At 47.0% G+C, this 22563-nt stretch overlaps 1 protein-coding gene across 1 annotated transcript in view; it reads right to left on the reverse strand.

The window, feature by feature from the left end:
* The window catches only part of DNAH14 (dynein axonemal heavy chain 14), a 312531-nt gene that overhangs the window by 18776 nt on the left and 271192 nt on the right, over nt 1–22563 (reverse strand). Inside the window, 5 exon segments of the mRNA XM_047076479.1 lie at nt 4738–4934; nt 6197–6357; nt 10935–11131; nt 12142–12339; nt 21605–21832. Coding sequence (XP_046932435.1) covers nt 4738–4934; nt 6197–6357; nt 10935–11131; nt 12142–12339; nt 21605–21832 — 981 coding nt within the window.

Below are 22563 nucleotides of genomic sequence, written 5' to 3' on the forward strand. Positions count from 1 at the left end.
CACACTGGAGCAGCTGATCTAACAGGTATATTCAGACATTCCATCCAAAATCAGCAGAATGCCCGTTGTTTTCAAGTACACATGGAACATTCTCCAGAACAGATCACATATCCAGCCACAAAACAAGTCTCAACAAATTCCAAAGACTGAAGTCATAGCATGCGTCTTTTCTGACCACAACTCTATGAAACTAAAAGTCAACAAGAAAAAAATCTGGAAAGAACACAAATACATGGAGGTTAAATACACGCTACTAAACAATAAATGGATCAATTTGATCAAGAAATCAAAGAGGAAATAAAATAAAAAATACATGGAGAAAATGAAAATGAAAATATAATGGTCCCAAATCTTTGGGATGCAGCAGAAGCTGTTTTAAGAGGGAAGTTTACAGCAACACAGGGCTACCACAAGAAGCAAGAAGAATCTCAAACAACGTAACCTTACACCTAATGGAGCTAGAAAAAGAACAAATAAAACCAAAAAGGAAAGGAAAGGAAGGAAATTCGAGTAGAAATAAACGAAACAGAAATTTAAAACATAGAACAGGTCAATGAAACCAAGAGCTGGAGTTTTGAAAAGATCAACAATATTGATGAGCGTAGTTCAGGCTCCTCAAAAAGAAAAAAAAGAAAAAAAGAAACAGAGACTCAAATAACTAATCAAATCAGAAATGAAAGAGGGAAAAAAATAACTGACACCACAGAATAATAAAAAGATTATAGGAGAACAGTATGTAAAATGGTATGCCAACAAGTTGGGCAACCTAGAAGAACTGGATACATTCCTAGAAACACATACACTCCGAAAACTGAATCAGAAAGAAATAGAAAATTTGAACAGATCAATTACTAGCAATTAAATTGAATCAGTAATCAAAAAACTTCCAACAAACAAAAGTCCAGGACCAGACAGCTTCATAGGTAAATTCTACCAAACATTTAAATTTATTTTTATTTTTTTTAATGTTTATTCATTTTTGAGAGAGAGAGAGAGCGAGCGAGCGTGTGAGCAAGTGAGCATGAGCAGGGGAGGGGCAGAGAGAGAGGGAGATACAGAACCTGGGGCAGGCTCTAGGCTCCGAGCTGTCAGCACAGAGCCCGACATGGGGCTCGAATTCACAACCATGCGATCCTGACCTGAGCCGAAGTCAGTCACTTAACTTAGCCACCCAGGCGCGCCATTTAATTTTTTAAAAATGTTTACTTATTTTTGAGAGACAAAGCATGAGTGGGGGAGGGATAGAGAGAAAGGGAGACACAGAATCCAAAGCAGACCCCAGGCTCTGAGCTGTCACCACAGAGCCTGATGTGGGGCTCAAAGTCATGAACTACAAGATCGTGACCTAAGCTGAAGTCGGACGCTTAACATACTGAGCCACCCAGGCGCCCCTAATTCTACCAAACATTTAAAGAAGAGTTAATACCTGTTCTTCTCAAACTATTCCAAAAATAGAAGAGGAAGGAAAGCTTCCAAATTCATTCTATGGGGCCAGCATTACCCTGATACAGAAAACCAGAAAAAGACACTACAAAAAAAAAAGAACTCGGGCCAATATCCATGATGAACACAGATGTAAAATCCTGACCAAAGCACTAGCAAACCGAATTCAACAATACAGTAAAAAAAAATTATCCACCATGATCAAGTGGGGTTTATCTCTGGGATGGAAGGGTGATTTAATATTTACAAATCAATCTACATGATACATCACATCAATAACAGAAAGGATAAAAACCATATGATCCTTTCAATAGATGCAGAAACAGCTTTTGACAAAGTACAACATCCATTCATGATAAAAACACTCAACAAAGTAGGTTTAGAGGGAAGGTATCTCAACATAATAAAGGGCATATATGAAAAACCCACAGCAAACATTGCTTCTTTCATGGGGAAAACAGAACTTTTCTCCTGAGATCAAGAACAAGACAAGGATGTCCACTCTCAGCACTTGTATTCAACATAGTATTGTCCACAGCAATCAGACAAGAATGAAAGGCATCTAAATTGGTGAAGAAGAAGTAAAAATTTACTACTTATAGGTGACATGACACTGTAGATAGAAAACCCGAAAGATTCCACCAAAAAAATTCTACAACTAATACATGAATTCAGTAAAGTTGTAGGATACAAAATCAACATACAGAAATCCAGTGCATTTTTATACACCAATAATAAAGCAACAGAAAGAGAAATTAAGAAAACAGTCTCATTTCCAATTGCACCAAAAATAATAAAATACCTAGGAATAAACTTGACTAAAGAGTTTAGGACTGAAAGAAACTATAAAACACTGGAAACTATAAAACACTGGAAACTATAAAACACTGATGAAAGAAATTAAAGATGACACAAACAAATGGAAAGATATTCTATGCTCATGGATTGGGAGAATAAATATTGTTAAAATATTTAACAATACTACCCAAAGCAATCTACATATTTAATGCAATCCCTATGAAAATACCAATAGCATTTTTCACACAACTAGAACAAACGATCCTAAAATTTGTATGGAACCACAAAAGACTCCAAATAGCCAAAGAAATCTTGAAAAAGAAGACTAAAAGTGTAGGTGTCACCATCCCAGATTTCAAGACCTACAACAAAGTTGTAGTAATCAAAACAGGATGGTATTACAGACAAACAGACACACAGATCAACTGAACAGAATAGAGAGCCCAGAAGTGAAACCACAATTATATGGTCAATTAATCTTCAATAAAAGAGAAAGAATATGCAATGGGACAAAGACAGTCTCTTCAACAAATGGTGCTGGGAAAATTGGACAGTTATAAGCAAAAGAATAAAACTGAACCACTTTCTTTTTTTTTTTTTCAACGTTTTTATTTTTGGGACAGAGAGAGACAGAGCATGAACGGGGGAGGGGCAGAGAGAGAGGGAGACACAGAATCGGAAACAGGCTCCAGGCTCTGAGCCATCAGCCCAGAGCCTGATGCGGGACTCAAACTCACGGACCGCGAGATCGTGACCTGGCTGAAGTCGGACGCTTAACCGACTGCGCCACCCAGGCGCCCCCTGAACCACTTTCTTACACCATGCACAAAAATGACAGTCAAAATAGATTAAAGACCCAAATATGAGACCTGAAACCATAAAATCCTCGAAGACAGCACAGACAGTAATGCCTCTGACATTGGCTGTAGCAATGTTTTTCTAGACATGTGTCCTGGGAAAAGGGAAACAAAAGAAAAACTATTGGGACTGAATCAAAATAAAAAGCTTCTGTACAGAAAAGGAAACAATCAACGAGACTAAAAGACAACTACTGAATGTGAGAAGATACTTGCAAATGACAGATCTGATAAAAGGTTAGTACCCAAAATATATAAAGAACTTATACAAGTCAACACCAAAAAATAACCCAATTTAAAAATGGGCAGAAAACATGAATGGACATTTTCCCAAAGAAGACATCCAGATGGCCAGCAGACACATGAAGAGATGCTCAATGTCACTCATCATCCGGGAAATGCAAATCAGAACCACGATGAGATACCATCTCACACCTGTCAGAATGGCTAAAGTCAGCAACACAAGAAACAACAAATATTGACCAAGATGTGGAGAAAGGGGAACACTCTTGCATTATTGGTGGGAATGCACACTGGTGCAGCCACTTGGAAAACAGTATGAAGTTTCCTCAGAGCATTAAAAGTAGAATCACCATATGATCAGTAATTCCACTACTGGGTATTTACCCAAAGAAACCAAAAACACTAATTCGAAAAGATACGTGCACCCTGATGTTTACTGCAGCACTATTTATAGTAGCCAAGGGTGGAGACAACCCAAGTCCATCGACAGACAAGTGGACGGACAAAGAGGCATACGTACGCGACGGCATAGCAGTCCTCCATAGCAGAGAATGAAATCCTGCCATTTGCTACAACGTGGATGGGTCTAGAGGGTATCATGCTAAGCGAAAGAACAGACGGAGAAAGGCAAATACCATATGGTTTCACTCAAATGTGGAATTTAAGAAACAGAGCAAAAAAAGAGACAAATCAAAAGACAGACTCTTAACTTACAGAGAACACACTGCTGGTCACCAGAGGGGAGGTGGCGGGGTGGGGGGGGGATGGGTGAAATAGGTGATGGGGATAAATTAAGGGGCACCCTTGTCATGATGAGCACAGAGTAGGGAATACGCGTGTTCAATCACTGTCCTGTACACCTGAAGCTAATCTAACCCCGTAGGTTATACCGTAATAAAAACTTAAAAAGACATGAATGTGATAAAAAAAAAAAATCAAAACCGTACAGTAAGATACAAGGATACGTAAAATGTAAAGTTAAAGCCTCTTTCCCACCCACAAGACCCTCCAGTCTCCCTCATTTAAGGCCACCAGTGGGAAGAGTTGTTTGTGCATTTTCTTCCAAGACTTCCGGTTGGGGGTTCTTGAATTTAAAGCATAGATGCGTTTTTATAAGCACATGTATGCACACATTAGTATATAGGTTTTTATAATCTCTAAAAATGACATCATTTTCTGAAACTTAAAATTAACAACACATCTTAAATTTATCTGAGTGGAATTGCCAGATGGCCCTCTAAGAGGTTTTGTTAATACGCGCTCACACCCAACGTACGTCAGCATCTTTCAGTAATTCTTGATACTTGGTCAGGTGCCACAGTGAACGCCCCCCACCCCCTGCCCGCACCCCACACTTACGGCTCAGCAGTTAACGGGGTAGCGTGACGGCTCTCACCTGCCACAGCGTAGGCACTCTTCCATTGAGAAAAGACTCATACATTTCCTCTAGTTCTTGGGTGAGGATGGTTTTTCCTTTTATTGCAAGTTGAAGGCCTTTCAAAGATTCATGCACAACAAATAAGAACTTATCAAATCGTTCGATTTCTTGGCTCAGAAAGGTTAGCAGGACACAGTGGATGAGGGGATCATAGCCTGGATCGAGAAAGACAGAACATTAGGTTATTTTTCAGATAAAAGGAGAAACACAGGCTTTGGAAATGGAAGGAACTTCATGTGTCAAGACCAGGGATCGCAACACACTTTCTGCAGAAAATCAGGAATTACTTCAGGCTCCGTGGCCACCCCGTCTGCGTCACGACTGCTAGGCTCTGCTTCCGTGGTGCGAACGCAGGCGCGGGCACACAAAACCGATAAGCTTGGCCGTTTGCCAATAAAGTTTTATTCGTGCAGCAGCCCTCGCGTTCGTATTTCATACGATATTTATGGGTCCTAAAATATTCTTCTTTTGGTTTTTTCCAACCACTAAAGAATGTGAGACCCCTTTTAGCTTTCAGGCTGCACAGGAATGAACGGTGGCTGGACCTGGCCACAGCCCTAGGGTGCTGACCGTGGTTCCGACTCCACAACAGCACCGATGTCACAGACTACCGCTCAGCATTGGGTTCCCGATGAACCTTCTTTAAAGGGGTAAGGTATAGGGGCGCCTGGGTGGCCCAGCTGGTTGAGCGTCTGACTGGCTCAGGTCATGATCTCGTGGTTTGGGGGGGTCAAGCCTGACCTCGGGGTCTGTGCCGGTTGTGGGGTCAAGCCTGGCAGTGGGCTCTGTGCCGTCAGCTCAGAGCCCGCTTCAGATCCTCTGTCCCCGTCTCTCTGTCCCTCCCCTACTTGTGCTCTCCCCCAAATAAATAAATATTTAAAAAATTTTCAAAAATAAACGGTTAAGATATGGATGTTGAGAAGTTAACTGGGTCATTTGCCACGGCCCGGACGCTGGCTCCCGGGGCTGGGTGCCCTGTCACCCCTGGGCCTGCCCTCTTTCCGGAGCGCTCAGAGCGGGGGCCGCCGGTCAGAGGGTCCACGTTCCTTGTGCTCCGCAGGCAGGCCGGGCGGGGCAGGGACCCCCCCCCCCCCCAGCTGCTCTATAGGCTCAGGCAGGGCGGCTCCTTCCTGCTCTGCTACAAGCATATTTCTTCACTTTTAGTCTCCCAGCCACCCACCCCCCTGCCCCAACAAAACCAGAAAGAAAGACAAAGCTATAGCACCCTTTCCTTCTCTGCCCCAAGCTTGGAGAGGGGGAGGGGGTGGTCTCTCAGCTTGGAGAGTGGGAAGGGGGGGCGTAGAGACCGCACTGCCTACCTCACTCGGCCTGGCTGCTTCTGCGGGGTCTTGGGGGACCCCCACCCCTTCCCCTTGGGGCCAGAGTCCTTCCCCGAGGACGCACGTCCTGTGCCTACCTTGGATGCTCTTACAGAGAGACTCCCAGAGGGGGCTGGACATGATGCACTTCAAGGTGCTGGGTGTGCCAGCACATTCTTCCTTCTCCACAGACCTCGGCAGCCGCTGTAGCAGGTCAGACAGGATTTCCATCAGCAGTTCGTCGTTACTCTGCTCGGGACTACGAAGGACACGGAGAGATGCGGATCTGTGTGACCCAGGACAGCCCGCTGTTCAGGCCCGGGCCAAGCCGCTTCACAGCCGCACGCGACTAGGCACACGACGGAGTCCGTGCATCTTACAGATGAGGAAGCGGCCGGCGCGGGGCTCGACCTCATCAACCGTGAGATCACGACCCGAGCTGAAATCAACGGTCGGGATAAAACTGGCCCCTTGCCCTGCTTCCCGAGAAATTTTTATTTTATTTATAATTTAATCTTTTTTTATTCTAGTAGGCTCCACAAGGAGTGTGGAGCCCAATGCGGGACTTGAACCCACGACCCTGAGATCAAGAGTCAGACACTTAAGGGGCGCCAGGGGGGCTCAGTTGGTTAAGCGTCCAGCTTCAGCTCAGGTCATGATCTCATAGTCTGGGGTTTGAGCCCCGTGTCAGGCTTTGTGCTGACAGCTCGGAGCCTGGAGCCTGCTTCGGATTCTGTGTCTCCCTCTCTCTCGGACCCTCCCCTGCTCACGCTCTGTCTCTCTCTCTCTCTCTCAAAAATAAACATTAAAAAAAAAAAAGACACTTAACTGACTGAGCCACCCAGGCGCCCCCTGCACTTTAGACGTTTACAAGAAAATATGTATTTTTTAAAAATTTTTTTAACCTTTATTTATTTTTGAGACAGGGAGAGACAGAGCATGAACAGGGGAGGGTCAGAGAGAGAGGGAGACACAGAATCTGAAACAGGCTCCAGGCTCTGAGCCGTCAGCCCAGAGCCCGACGCGGGGCTCGAACTCACAGACCACGAGATGGTGACCTGAGCCGAAGTCGGACGCTCAACCGACTGAGCCACCCAGGCGCCCCCTGCACTTTAGACGTTTACAAGAAAATATGTATTTTTAAAATTTTTTTTTAACCTTTATTTATTTTTGAGACAGGGAGAGACAGAGCATGAACGGGGGAGGGTCAGAGAGAGAGGGAGACACAGAATCTGAAACAGGCTCCAGGCTCTGAGCCGTCAGCCCAGAGCCCGACGCGGGGCTCGAACTCACGGACCGCGAGATCGTGACCTGAGCCGAAGTCGGCCGCTCAACCAAGCCACCCAGGCGCCCCAAGAAAATATGTATTTTTAAAGGGTTCTTAAGATTTCTTTGTCGACAATTCATCGTCGGAACGTATCTGCGTGAAGTGTCAATACCGAAATGAAGGCGCAGGCGGCAACCCGACAGCGTGTGCTTGTCACCAACCGCGTGTCAGATTCCTCGGGGACGCTGGGCGGCCCGTGGGGGCACAGGCCTGGACCAGGCGGGGCAGAGCGCGAAAGCTGGACGAGCTCTAAGCACTAAAGCTCCCCTGAGCTCGTGCTGTTACTCTAACTGCTGGCAGGGGCTGGTTCCAGCCGTCACCCAGGTCTCACACAGCCAGGGTGTCGTCCTGCACGGTGAGCGACAGCCTGGAAGCCACAGCCACGCTCAGTGCGCTGCTTCTGTGTCCGCTCACCCCTCACGCCAAGTAGCAGGTTTTCCCATTTTGTTTTCACACTTCGGCGGTGACTTTAAAGCAAGGTTACTCAGTGGCATTCGTCCAAGGTGGCTTCTGATGATTCAAAAGACTTCAAAAAGCACACATCTTCAAAGGGCAACTCTGTGCTACCCCTGAGGGCGTTAAGTCAAGTGGGACGGATCTTTTAGATCTAGTCATGCAGAGAAGTTTCTAGTGTCTTTTGAGCACAGGCAGCATAATGGCAGCCATCCCAGCCTCCCAGAATGCCCGAGGGGCACGGATAAACACACTCAACATGCTTGCGAACAGCAGCCCCGTAACCCGTCTCTTACTGGCGAATTTGTTGAAGGCGGGAGGCACAGCCGTCAGTATTTACGAGCGCAGGACGCGCAGGGAATTGAACCTGATCTTCTGGGGGCACACGGGAAGGCTTCCAAGTAGCCACTCCTCTTTCGCCGTGTGTGCAGCTTTCCTGCACGTAGAAGGTAGGACGCGTTCACTCCGTCGGTGGGGGGAGGGCTCGGTTACACCTGTTTTGTGTCAGTGCAATGACCTTGGAAGAGAGCACCAGATGGCCAGCCAAAGCCACAGTGAGGATCCAATCAGATACCATTTTAATATGAGTTTCGTGGTCCAGAGACAGGAAGGGGCGCCTGGGTGGCACGGTCGCCTGAGTGTCCGACTCTCGGTTTCAGCTCGGGTCATGATCTCACAGTTTTATGGGTTCGAGCCCTGCGTTGGGCTCTGTGCTGACAGCACGGAGCCTGCTTGGGAGTGTCTCTCTCTCTCTCTCTCTCTGCCCCTCCCCTTCTCATTCGGTTTCTGTCTCTCTCAAGAAAAACAACAACTAAACAACAACAAAGAGACGAGAAGACCAAAGCGTACAGAGTTCCAATAGGTTCAGAGGTTTTAGAACTAAGTGGAAAAAAATATAAAAAAGACACGTGTATCTTAGGAGCCTGTTAGGAGGTGGAGGAGGGAGACGTGTCCTCCACACTAAGAGGACCACTTACAGTTTTACTCGGGGGAACTTACCATCGGGGGCGCCTGTGCGCAGAAGGCCCTGACCGCATACGCCCATCCCCCACAAAGCCGAGCCGCAGCCCAGCTTTTATAGAGCCAGACGCCTTGTGGTGACGTCACAGGGGGATTACCTAGAGCGGGGCCACCCGTGCACCAGCGGCAAGGACAAGACTGAGGGAGGACTCAGGTGGTCAGGTCCGCTGGCGCTCCCGCAGAGCACAAGGGCCGTAAACCCGATCTGTGAGCCCACAGACTAACAGCCTAGGGGACCGTGGACTCGGATCCCGGGGATGTGGGCAACGTCACCATCACCGGGGGCTGGAGTTGCGATGACCTTAACGACAAGTATAATCGGGGTTCAAGGCATCCGATGCGTGTTCCCAAGTGGTTTAAATTTCGGTTTCAGCTTATTTACTTGTTTTCCCCCCAACCCGAAGCACACCAAGAAGGCAAACTCCCATGTCACGCACAGTGGCGCCACTGGTCCTGGGGAAGACTGAGAAGTTGGTGTAGACAGGATTAACAGGATCAAAACCACAGTGATGGTACTTTCGTGGTGAGGAATCTGTACCTGTTGGTATTTTCAATATTTATGATATTTAAGAGATTTGGGGCTCTTAACACCTGAAGGTCAGCTTTGGGACTCTAACTTACAACAGGAAGTGGGGAAATTGGTTTCAATTTATGATTTTGAGTTGAAATTCAGCTAAGTTGATATATTTGAAGACATAAGAGAATTTAAGATCCCACGTATTTGTTTAATTATTAGATTTATAAGAATTGTTGCAAGATTTGAAGAAGGTTTGGCAGTGAGGTAGGTGAAGTACATTAACTCTGTAATGAATATTATTATACTTGAAAGCGTTTACGTCAGTAGATAACCAGACGCTATTCAAAGACCTTTTAAAAATTACTGTTAAAATCTGTAAGACTTACACATTGAAAAATTAGATTTTTAAGCTGCCCTTAACCTGAGGAACTCGTATTCTGAGAACAGCCCCACAGGTAGGCACGGTTATTATCTCAGATGCGAACGTGATGAACTTGAAGACTTAACTGAAGTCCCCAAGTCTGCAAAGTCAGGTGGTGGAACTGGGATTTGAACTCAGCGAGGGAAGAGGGAGGCGAGGCCTGCGTGGGCCACGTGCGTCCTCAGCGGTGTGAACGAGCACCCGAGAGGACGTCTGGGAACCTCAGGAACACACTTTGCTGGGGAGGCAGTGAGGCCACTGAGCTCACCACGTAGCTGTGGCCTTGACAAACGTGACCTTGTCTTCTAGTTACAGGCTGCGGAGGCTTGAGAATTCGGGTTACATCTGTTATAGCTTTTTAATGTTTGTTTATTTTTGAGAGAGAGAGAGAGAGAGACAGAGCATGAGCAGGGGAGGGGCAGAGAGAGAGGGAGACACGGAATCCGAAGTGCAGAGGCTGATGGGGGGCTTGAACGCACGAGCCGTGAGATCATGACCTGAGCCGAAGTGGGGCACTTCACCGACTGAGCCACCCAGGCGCCCCCATCTGTTACAGCTTTTAAAGCTCACAATGGCCTTGACGGGGAAACAGGCATTCTATGTTTATGGATAAGCAGAGTAAGGGTGTTGAGGCCCTGTGACTGTGGTATCGTTGGCCCTCTTCATCATACTGTCCTCTTACACTTTAGTTTCTGTTCAGATTGTTTTGTATTTTGCACTTTATTTTAAAGTTTACTTTGAGAGAGGGAGAGAGAGAGAGCCTGCGCATGCATGAGTGGGGGAGGGGCAGAGAGAGAGACAGAGAGAGAGAGAGAGAGAGAGAGAGAGAGAGAATCCCAGGCAGGCTCCATGCTGTCACCACAGAGCCCCACGCGGGGCTCGATCTCACGAAACGCGAGATCATGACTTGAGCCAAAACCAAGAACTGGACGCTTAACCAACTGAGCCGCCTGGGCACCCCGACTATATCTTAGACTTATTTGTCTACAAGTTCCGCACTGTAGCTCTTCAAATTCCTAAATATTCACTTAACGCTTAATTATTTAATATGAATATTTAATAATTTCCGACTAACGACTGTTGCTAGTGAGTTCTTACCGGACCACGAGATCGGCGCTGGTCCCGGGTTGCATGGTAATGAGACTGTCCACAAGGTGCCGGCCCTGGATCTCTCTGCCACCCCTTATGGCCTCCGGGTGCAGTCCCAAGAGCCCAGGTGTGTCGTCGTCAGGTAAGGACTGGACGATGTGTATGTAATCCCTCAAGCTCGCGGATTTCGGCACTGGCTGATGTATCTGAACATTTAACCACTTGTCAGTTTTTGTCCAGAGCGATACCTACTTTCCGTAATGCATGTAGATGCTTCTTCCCATAAAATTTATACCATATATATATACACCATATATAAATTATATAAAATTCCCATAACATTTACACGGAAGGCTCCCCTTACTTCTGGGTGGCATATTCCAGACACTCCTGTCAAAAGCTACCTCTGGGACGACTGCGTTTGTAAAGTGTGGCTCTGGGATACGCACAGTAACTTTCTTGTTGGGAAAAGAGACAGAAGAAGGGAAACCACTTTGGTTCTGACTACCTGTTGCCTCAGTGACCCATACCCACAGATAACGGACACAATCCAGCCTTAACAAACTGCCTTTCTTCGGTGAAGCTACAGAAGGAATGTGACAACGATGTTAAGACTCTGTCTGAACACTTGGCGGGGGGGGGGGGTAGCAAGATGGGTGAAGGTGGTCAAAAGATACGAAATCCCAGGTATGAAATGCATAATACATTTGTTTTAATTGAGAAGCTACTTCATGGTGTGGGAGAGCTCTTCATGCTGGTCACCAGCTCTTTCTTCCTGCGATTAGCTGTGTGGCTAAGTTCCCCTCTGTAAGGCTGACTCTCGTGTCACATCCCCTGGGGAGAAAACGGGCCTTCTAGAACCTATGAGGTGATAATGACGAACAGGACTAGGCTGGATAAAGAGACGCCCACGGCTTCTTGGACGCGATCCCTTTGAAACACGGAGCCCAATTCTCTCCCTGCACGGAGGCTGACCTAATGGTCTGCTTCTTGGATAAGCGAGGGGACAGAGGTCAGACCCTGGTCTTTCTGGCCTCGAGAGGATGCATGGGTAGATGAAATGTCAGCTGACATGGTAAATGGTGACTTGTTTTTACGCTGCTGGCAGTTAATAAGAGCCATTAAAAGTGACCATGAAAATCCATTTAAATGCAGGTTTTAGATAACGCAACTACATTTCAGTGATCAAGTACTGTAAGTAAATGCCTGTTCCCACCTCATCACTGGAGAAACTGAAGTCATCTTTCAGCACTTCCGGGTTACAGAATTTGTGCAGAAGGGTGTTTAGACACCGCCTGTCCCAGGTGTCCGTCACCCGGCCGCCGTAAGTCACTTCCCCAAGGAGGTAGTGCAGTTTCTGCCACGAAATCCCGGTCTGTGCATTCAGGGAGCTCTCCAGCACCTTTATGGCAACCTGTAGAAAGTCCACCAGTCTTTACTATCTCAGAACGTGTTTGCAGCCCACTTTGATGTTTGCACGTAAAATCAACAACTCGCAACAGCTACCTGTGTTTTCTCTTTAAAAATACCGTTGACCCTTGCACAACCGTGGGTTTGACGTATGTGGGTCCCCATATATGTGAATTTTTCACCGTTCCCGTAAATGGATTTTCTGTTCCTTGTGATTTTCTTAGTAATGCTTTCTTTCCTCGAGCTGCCTTTATTGTAAGAATACAGTATGCGATACACATAACACACAAAATACGTATTAATTGACTGTTGGCGTTATGGGTAAGGCTTTCAGTCAACAGTAGGCTATTAATAAAGCGTTGGGGCATCAGAAGTTATCCGCGGATTTTTAACCACACAGGGGTTGGTGCCCCTAACCCCGGCCTTGTTCAAGGGTCAGTTGTACGTGGAAATAGCAAGAGGGATAAAAATATCAGGATATACATTTTCATCCATTAATTCTTTTTTGTTGTTGAACATCGGATTACTAAATTAAAATTATTACTATTATTTGGAACAGACACCACAAGCTGGTGGCACCAGATTCGGAAGGCACAACGGGGTAAGCAAGGGGACGTGAGTCTTTGGAGACCCCTGCCCTTCCAGTCAGATCCCCTCCCGGAGGCCCCCCTGACTTTGGGAGGTTTCTTGGGCCCCTTTACACAGATGTTCTCTGAACTCCCTGCACCGAGTGGATCGCATTCCTGCTTCTCTCTCCTCCCCTCCCTTTCTTTCCGACCCCCCTCCCCACCTCTCTACTTCAACTCCCAGCTCTCTTCCCCTCCCTCCCTCCCTTTTATCTTTGTTTCCTGTTTTCCTTCCAAAAATGCTAGTCCGGAGTCGCCTGGGTGGCTCAGTCCATTGAGCGACCGACTTGGGCTCAGGTCATGATCTTGCAGCTCGTGAGTTCGAGCCCCACGTCAGGCTCTGTGCTGACAGCTCAGTTGTCCTGCAACTGGACGATATAGCTTGTACGTGCACTTTTCTTTTTATTCCCTCATCCTTAATACGGATTAATATGATCTGACATCATTAATGTGAATTATGTCATTTTCTCATTGCGTTAACCAGAGCTTTTGAGGCGATGCTGAACGTTAATGGTGTAATCAGCATCCCTGTTTGATTCTTTTTGTTTTTTTGGTTTTTTTTGATTCTTGATGTTAATAAAAACAACTTCAGTGTTGGCTATTTAAAATGATATTTGCTATAGTTTTTTGGTAGTCTTTCCCATATTTAAGTAGTCCCTTATAATCCCTATATATTTTTGAGTTCTTATCAGGAATGGTGTCTGAATTCATAATGAGAGACTTCTTTTTTTATTTATGATATTTATTAGTATTATATTTACATTGATATTATGTAGATCTATACATTAATATTAACGTACCAAACTCAAATGAACCAACGGTTGGTCTTAAGACAGAGAAATAAACAAGTAATTCTTTGAGTTGTAATTGTATACCAAGAATGGGTCACAAACGCTACGTGATGAAAAGGCATGTCGTACCACCAGTCAGGGCGCAGGTAGCTATATATCAAACAGCCAGCAGCAGCCAAATGACAGCCACGGAAGTTCCCGGGTTGCTAGAAGCCAACAGACCATATTGTGAGGGACCACTGAAGTCTTGGAAAGCTGTGGAGAACAATAACACACCCACAAACCTCTCCCTGAGGGAACGAGTAGGGTTTCATGTGGTGCTCTACACAGGGCACCAACAGTGTCTTTGTTAAACTGTGCAGGTGTCTTCGTATGGTACACAACGCAGCCACCGATGGATGAACTACTGACAGAAGCTTGCCCATAATGTACCTTTCGTCATGCATGTTTCATCCCGCTGATGCGCAACTCGAACATACTGCTTTTGAAGTTTCTTCTGCCTGCCTTTTGTGGGTAGGCAAAAATTGATGTCATGTGAAAAATTAAGCAACTTGACACTGTCCTGCCTTTCGAACCCAGATTTTTTTTCTAATTTTTTTTATATTAAATATAATGTATTGTCCAATTGGCTTCCATGCAACACCCAGCGCTCATCCCAACAGGTGCCCTCCTCTATGCCCATCACCCACTTTCCCCTCTCCCCCACCCCCCATCAACCCTCAGTTTGTTCTCAGTGTTTAAGAGTCTCTTGTGGTTCGCCTCCCTCCCTCCCTCTCTGTAACTTTTTTTTTTCCCCTTCCCCTCCCCCATGGTCTTAAGTTTCTGAGGATCCACATATGAGTGAAAACATATGGTATCTTTCTCTGCCTGGCTTATTTCACTCAGCATAATACCCTCCAGTTCCATCCACGTTGCTGCAAATGGCACGATTTCATTCTTTCTCATTGCCAAGTAGTATCCCATTGTATATATAAACCATAACTTCTTTACCCATTCATTGGTTGATGGACATTTAGGCTCTTTCCATAATTTGGCTATTGTTGAAAGTGCTGCTATAAACATTGGGGTACAAGTGCCCCTATGCATCAGCACTCCTGTATCCCTTGGGTAGACTCCTAGCAGTGCTATTGCTGGGTCGTCGGGTAGTTCTATTTTTAATTTTTTGAGGAAGCTCCACACTGTTTTCCAGAGCGGCTGCACCAGTTTGCATTTCCACCAACAGTGCAAGAGGGTTCCCGTTTCTCCACATCCTCTCCAGCATCTGTAGTCTCCCGACTGGTAGATTTTAGCCACTCTGACTGGCGTGAGGTGGTATCTCGGTGTGGTTCTGATTTGTATTTCCCTGATGATGAGTGACATTGAACATTGTTTCATGTGTCTGTTGGCCATCGGGATGTCTTCTTTGGAAAAGTGTCTATTCATGTCTTCTGTCCATTTCTTCACTGGATTATTTGTTTTTCAGGTGTGGCGTTTGGTGAGTTCTTTATAGATTTTGGATACTAGCCCTTTATCCGATATGTCATTTGCAAATCTCTTTCCCCATTCCTTCGGTTGCCTCTTAGTTTTGTTGATTGTTTCCTCTGCAGTGCAGAAGCTTTCTATCTTGATGAGGTCCCAATAGTTCATTTTTGCTTTTAATTCCCTTGCCTTTGGAGATGTGTTGAGTAAGAAATTGCTGCGGCTGAGGTCAGAGAGGTTTTTTCCTGCTTTCTCCTCTAGGGTTTTGATGGCTTCCTGAATGAGAGGCTTTTCTGCATCTACTGATGTGATCATGGAAAGCGAGTTATAGATTTCCAGCTATCGAGCCATTCTTGCGTTCTTGGACTCAGCCCTAGGGGGTCATAGTGCGTTATGCTTTTGATTCATTGCTGAAGCTTATCAATAATTTATACAGAATTTTTTACATCAAGTCCTAAGTACAACTAGCCTGTATTCTTACATATATTATTTTTACCAGGTATTCACATTACTATTATGGTTTCATAGAATGGATTGGGGAAATTGCCATCTTTTTCTAAGGCTTGGAATAGCTTAAATAATATCAATGTCCGTGTCTTAAGGTCCAGAGTGAACTCAGCTGTGAAACCATTTCATTCCGGTGTTTATCTGCAGTGTCTTATAGCAGTTGGTCCACTCAGAACTTTCATATTTTTGGAGTCAATTTTGATAATTCGTATTTTCCCAGAAATCATTGGATCCATATAGACTTTCAAACTTTGTCTTATCAAAAACCAATTTTGGGATTTATTTTTCCATTCTACTATTTTATGTGTATTATTTTATCACTATTAAAATTAGATTCATTTGTCCCTTTTGTTGTTTTTTCTAATTTCTTAAGATGACTATGAATTTCCTGCACTTCCTCTTTAATAATGAAGATATTTAAGGCCATAGTTTATTCCTTTCTGAGCATATTTTATACTGTCATAGTTTCAGTGTGAAGTATCTCATTTCCTTTGTGTTTGAGATACTTTGTGATTTTTCCTTTGAACATCCTCTTCGATAAAAGACTTCTCTCCAGGCATGTTTCTTAATTTCCACCTTAAGATCTTTGGGGTCGAATTTTTATTACTTACTAGATTACGATCCGAGAATGCGGCCCACACAGTAATTAAAGATTTTATTCCGTGGCCGTGCTCCTGGCTGAACTTTCTACGAGTTCCTTGGATGTATGAAGAAAAACGTGTGCTGCCTACTGGAGGGATGTTGGGTTCTACAAAACTCTTCTTAATCGAATTTGTTGCTTACATTATTCTATTATCTGTCTTACTCTTGCTTATGGGAGCGCCCTAATTCCGAAAGGGGATTTGAAATCCCCCCTAGTGGTTACACAGGAGCACACACCCGTAGCACGCACAGGCATGTACGCGTCCCCACGCACCCACACGCACGTTTGTGCACACGTGCTACCGTAGGCTACGGTCTGCCACGTGTCGGGACCAGAGCGTGTAATGTCCGAGCGCACAGACTCCAAAGCCAGGCCGCCTGTGTTCGAATCCTGTCGGTTCCCGCAGCTCCCTCAGCCTCAAATGCGGGAGGACGACCCTCTTCCCAGGGCCGACGTGAGGCTCAAGTTCATCAGTCCACAGAACACTCTCCACAGAAGTTACCGGTTTTCACACCGTTGTTTCCTCACAAATGTCCTCCTCCTGCTCTTTGGTGCTTTTTCAGATTCAATCCCGTCTTGTCTGATGGTAACATTGCCATTCCTGCTTTCTCGCTGCTTTTATTTTCTTGGCAGTTTTTAACTGTCTTCGATAACATAAGTGTTCTTCTTATAAATTGCACGTGCCTCCTAGAGAGGGAATGTGGCCCGCTCACGTTTCAGACACAGCCTGAGAAGATTCCTTCCGTATTACTTTGCTACCATTTATTTACTTTGTTGTTTCTCTCCCTCCTTATTTCTGACAGGTTGGTCCAATGGCTATTTTCCTCTCTCTTCTTTGCTGATTTAGACACAGGCAACCTTTCCGTTCCTTCGAGTCTTATTAACATTTCTTTTTTCAAGTGACGAGAAGACGACAGTTACTTCCCCGCCCCTAGTGGGAACAGTTCCCGCTTCTTCCTCTGCCCGCCCGGCCTCCCCTTCCTGTCCTCGCGGGACCCCGGTGCACGCGTGCCCCTTCTCCCCGACCTCTGGGTTCCGCTGAGAGAGGTTAGTGTTTTTAGCCTAAGACGATTACGGGACTTTTCTTGTAGCACGAGCCTTCCTTTTAAATCATCTGTGTTAGCACTTAGACCACTGGCGCTCAACAGTTCATTATTGTCTATTTAGATTTAACAACGCGGCCAGGCCACAGATTTCCTGCTCTCCACACTCCCCACCCGGCCACTTCCCTTCATTGTGTCTCCGCCTCGGCCCTGATGCGGTCGCACACAGCTGCTACCGAGTTTGCAAGGACGAGAGCCAGAGCCAGGCTGGGCTGTGCAGGAACCCCTCCCGCCCCCCCCCCCCCCCACCGTGCAGGAACCCCCTCTGCAGGACCCTCCCCCCCCCCCGCAGGACTTCCCTTTGTGCAGGACCCCATGCAGGAATCACCCCCCACTGCGGGACCCCCACACAGCCTTCTCGGGGCTGGCCGTGCCTGCTCCCCCACTGCCTTCTGGCGGGACCCCTGACCAGCCTAGCGCCACCAGGGGTCCTCACAGCTCGTGCCGGCTCTGTGAGCGTTCTCAGTCTGCAGACTCCGATCTGTTGTCCATCTGTTGTCGTCAGTTGGGGGGAAAGTAAAACCTCTTTCTTCCTACTTTGTTTTTCTCCATCTTCTCGGCCAGAATCCCTGTCGTTTGAAGGTGAGGTTACTCTTCAGACATCTTAATTGTCCCTCGTGATCTCCATCGTTTTGTCATTTCCTTCTCGTGCTCGGGGTGTTCCTTCTATCTGATCTTCCCAGCCGTTGACTCGACTTTGCACCACCACCACCGTCCCCCCTCACCGACCCCCCGTCTCATTCCGTGTTCAGCTCATAAGTCTCGGTGCGCGGCGTCTGCTGACGACGGGGTGCGGGGCCTGGGCCCCGATGCGCCTCTGGCCTGCCCCTGCAAACCGGGGCCAAACGCCCCGACCCCCGCCCTGTTGTTTTGTGATAACGAATAACCTTTGGAGGTTATGCAAATCATAACCAGAGCCGTTAGGACGAAAGTAAAAACTCCAAAACGGGGGAGGAGGCCGAAGGGCGAGCACACATCTGTTCCACGTCACGCGGGGGCAGCATCCGGCGCTCTTTCACGGACGCTCAAGTGCTCCAGGAGCACCCACTCGTGTTCTGACGTGCTGTTGGTCAGAGCACCCAGAGTTCTGTCCGAGCCCAGTTTACAGAAAGCCGACGGCCTGCATGTGCTTCCTTCTGAGAAGAACGCGGAGGAATTCTGTCCCTCAGACACACAAACGGTGTCCGGCTCATCAACAAAATTACAGACCAGAGGCACGGCTTTATTGCCTGTAGGGCATTTATCAGTTTGGGATGCGACTTGGCAATCGTATTTCATGACTCTCTCTCTCTCCCTCTATTTCCAGAAACTTCTTTCCTATATTTTTAGAAGTCAGTTTCACCATCTTGCTGCCTCTTCCGTCAAGAAGGTAAAAAGAAACTGACACGGGCTCACTTACAAACATCATGTGTGTGAAATACGTGTGTGTGTGCGAAGCGTGTAGATCCTTTCGGGCTCTTACAATTTTCTGTTCCATTGCTTGTTCCATTTCCTGTTCTTTCTCTCTCTGGCCACTGGATCGCATTAGGTATGTGATTTTCTCGGTCTTGCCCTTGGGGCTCAGGCCCAGGTTTTGGGGGGCTTTCGGGGGCCGTAGCCTGTGTGTGGTGGAGAATGCACTGGTGCTTGGCCCCGTGGGCCAGTAGACACGGTCACCTTGAGGGTCCCCCAGGACACCCCGAGCTGCCTGACCCGGCTGGCTGGCCGGGCGCTCCCCCTAGTGGGGGGAGCTGTGTCCAAACTCAACTTCCCAGGGAACTAGAAGTTCCCACTTCCTTAAGGAGGGGGGCTGTGCATAAATCCAGTTTCCCGCAAAGCTTCCAGAACTTCCAGACCGTCGGCTCGGCACCTGCAGGGTGTTTCCCTCCCACTGGCAAGGCTGCTGTCGCACGCGCCGCACAGAGAGGGGGACGGACGGAGGGGAGGGAAGGTTGTCCTCTTCTGGACGACAGCGCCATGATGTAGCCAGCTGCGTCCGGCTTGAGCAAGCCTCTCTGCAAAATGCCAAGAGAGCATCAGCACCCCGGGCATGCCAGCCTGCGCCAAGTTCACACACACTCTGGGGCGACAGAAGACCTGCTGACACCGGGCCACCCACTTCCTACGGTCCGTTCCCGTGCAGGTGGTTTAGGATACATTTTCTAGAAAATCATCTGTAAGAGAGATGAATTATATACACACGCAGAATGAAATCCTGCTGACGGGCTCGGTTATAACCAATTTTCCTGATCGGTCCTATCAATGTGACTCTTTCTTTCTACATCAACGATAATAGGAATTCTTTGAAGAATTTTGATACAGATTACCAAGTTGCCTTCCAGAAAGTTAGTGACAGTTCCTGCCTCTCTGTGCCGTTGTTTTAGCCACTGTGGTCGCGAAAGGTGGGATCTCACTGCGGCTCTAACGAGCATTTCCCTGACGGCTGTAGGAGTCCGTGTTCTCCAGAGAGCCAAGTGAGGAGCACACATGCAGAGAGACTTGCTGTTAGGACCTGGCTCACGTAATTACGGAGACTGACAGATCTCCAGACCTGTGGCCGCGGACGCAGGAGAGACGACGGTGCACTTCCTGTCTGGAGGCCCCGAAAGAGCCGATGTTTCAGTTCAAGTCCAGAGGCTGGAAAAAGCCAGTGTTCCGGCTCAAAGGCAGACAGGCAGGAGGACTTCCTTTCTGTTCTAGTCAGTCCTTCGACCGATTGTGCGAGGCCCACCCACTTCGGGGAGAGGGATCTGCTTTATGACCTACCGGTTTGAATATGAATCTCACCCAGAAACATCCTCACAAACATACTCAAAACAACGTGTGGCCAAATACCTGGGGGTCTTGGGGTCCAGTCAAGTTGATATGTAAAATGAACAGCACGACTACTAATGAAATTGAACAAAGTTTCATCATCTGATTGCCTTTTTGTATTCATACTGTGAACTGCCTTTCCGCGTCCTTCACCCATTGGGGTGTCTTCTTTCTCTTCTTAATTTACAAGGAATCCTCATACAGTTAGCATATTGGCATATTAGCCATTGACATAGTAGATGCCACAGGTATTTCCCCCAATGTGTTGTCAGTCAGGCCTGCTGACTGAGTGGGGTTTGGACAAAGTGCTTGAGCCCATATCCCTTGACAGAAGCCCAGAGCACAGCCGTTCGGTGTCCTGTCTGGTGAGGGGCAGAGGCACATACTCTGACTTGCAGGGGGCGTGAGCGCCGAGAAGCCCAATGAGGATGCAGAAGAGGCGGGAGGGCGCCCGTCCGGGTGGGCCTAGGTGATTGACACCCAGAGGCGGCATCAAGATTTTGCTCAGGTTTTTGGCCTATAATCTAACCTGGCGAAAGTTTATTATTATTATTTTTTTTTATTTAAAAAAAATTTTTTTTAACGTTTATTTATTTTTGAGACAGAGAGAGACAGAGCATGAACGGGGGAGGGGCAGAAAGAGAGGGAGACACAGAATCGGAAACAGGCTCCAGGCTCTGAGCCATCAGCCCAGAACCCGACGCGGGGCTCGAACTCACGGACCGCGAGATCGTGATGTGAGCTGAAGTCGGATGCTTAACCGACTGAGCCACCCAGGCGCCCCTAACCTGGCGAAAGTTTAAGCAGGCGTCGCCACATGTTTACCTTAGCAATAAAAACCACCATGCATTAGGAAGCAGAGAGAAGGTTCTAGACAGAGAATAGTAAAGAAAGACTCCTAAGCTGTTCCCCGCCCCCCCCCAGTGGGTCAGTGCGCTCTCTCCTACTTGACACAAATCCAGCAGAAACCGCAAACATTTCGAGCGGTTTCTGTGAGTCACGCACTGTGCTACGTGACCTATGTTAATTAGCCTGCCTCGTTCGGTGCCCTTTCGAGTGGGTGTAACATCTGACTTGCCTTCCCTCATCCTGCTTTTTCCTTCCTTGGTCCAGGACCAAGACCCTGAGAGTTAATGAGCTCGCCCAACAGAGTAAACACTGGTACATCTATAAGCGGGAGAGCTGTGAACTGTTTCCAGAAAAGCCGGAGGGGAGATCCAAGCTTTGAAACATTAGCCTTTGTTACCTAGTTACGGAGTTCACGGGGAAAAACACTCAGTGTCCGTGTACTTTGTATATATTGTTATTCATTTGTTGTTACTGTTTATTTTGAAGGTATGGCACTTACCTCCAAGTCTGAAGAACTAAATTTGTAAGCAATATTCCAGCCCAGTGTTCCATAATTTTTTCTCTCATTGATTAGAGCACTGAAAAAACATAAGCCGAATAAAAGCTTTTTCCACCACGGTCCACAGTCCAGTTTTTCAAATGTCTCTTCTGTCACCACTCCACTGCCACTGTATCCAAACGTCTGCAGTAAGTTACTTTTCAATCCTTGCGGATTTTCCACTGCAATCTGGAGAACAGGTGTGAGAAGGACAGCACGTGAGACACAGGCACCAGGTCTAGAGGGGACAGAGCGGGGCAGGGAACTGGCTAAGAGGGCAAAACAAAAATCCCGGGTTAATTCTTTTTTCACTTGAAAGTTTCCGTAAGAGGACTGTACCAGATTTCCTACTGTCCCAATTCAGATTTTAAAACGAAAAGTGTAACACCGTCGGGCGCCTGGGTGGCTCAGTCAGCTGAGCGTCCGACTCTCGATTTCGGCTCAGGTCGTGATCCCGGGGTCGTGGGTTCGGGCTCCCTGTCGGGCTCTGTGCTGACAGCGCGGAACCTGCTTGGGATGTTTCTCTTTCTCTCTCCCTCTCTCTCCAAATAAGTAAATAAATAAACTTCAAAAAAAGAAGATAGGACTCAATTTAAAAAAAAGAGTGTGGGGGGCGCCTGGGTGGCTCAGTCGGTTGGGCATCCGACTTTGGCTCAGGTCATGATCTCACAGTCTGTGGGTTCGAGCCCCGCGTCGGGCTCTGTGCTGACAGCTCAGAACCTGGAGCCTGTTTCAGATTCTGTGTCTCCCTCTCTCTCTCTGACCCACCCCTGTTCATGCTCTGTCTCTGTCTCAAAAATCAATAAACATTAAAAAAAATTAAAAAAAAAAAAAAGAGCGTGGCTGTTAACTGTTGAAACCGTGAGGTGTCTGCAAAGCTCCCTCGTCTGCACATTGTACACAAACACATACAAGCTGTG

This window comes from Lynx rufus, unplaced genomic scaffold, assembly GCF_022079265.1.
Source record: "Lynx rufus isolate CCGP_SWC_20201006 ecotype Redwood Valley unplaced genomic scaffold, mLynRuf1.p SCAF_15, whole genome shotgun sequence".
NCBI lineage: Eukaryota > Metazoa > Chordata > Mammalia > Carnivora > Felidae > Lynx > Lynx rufus.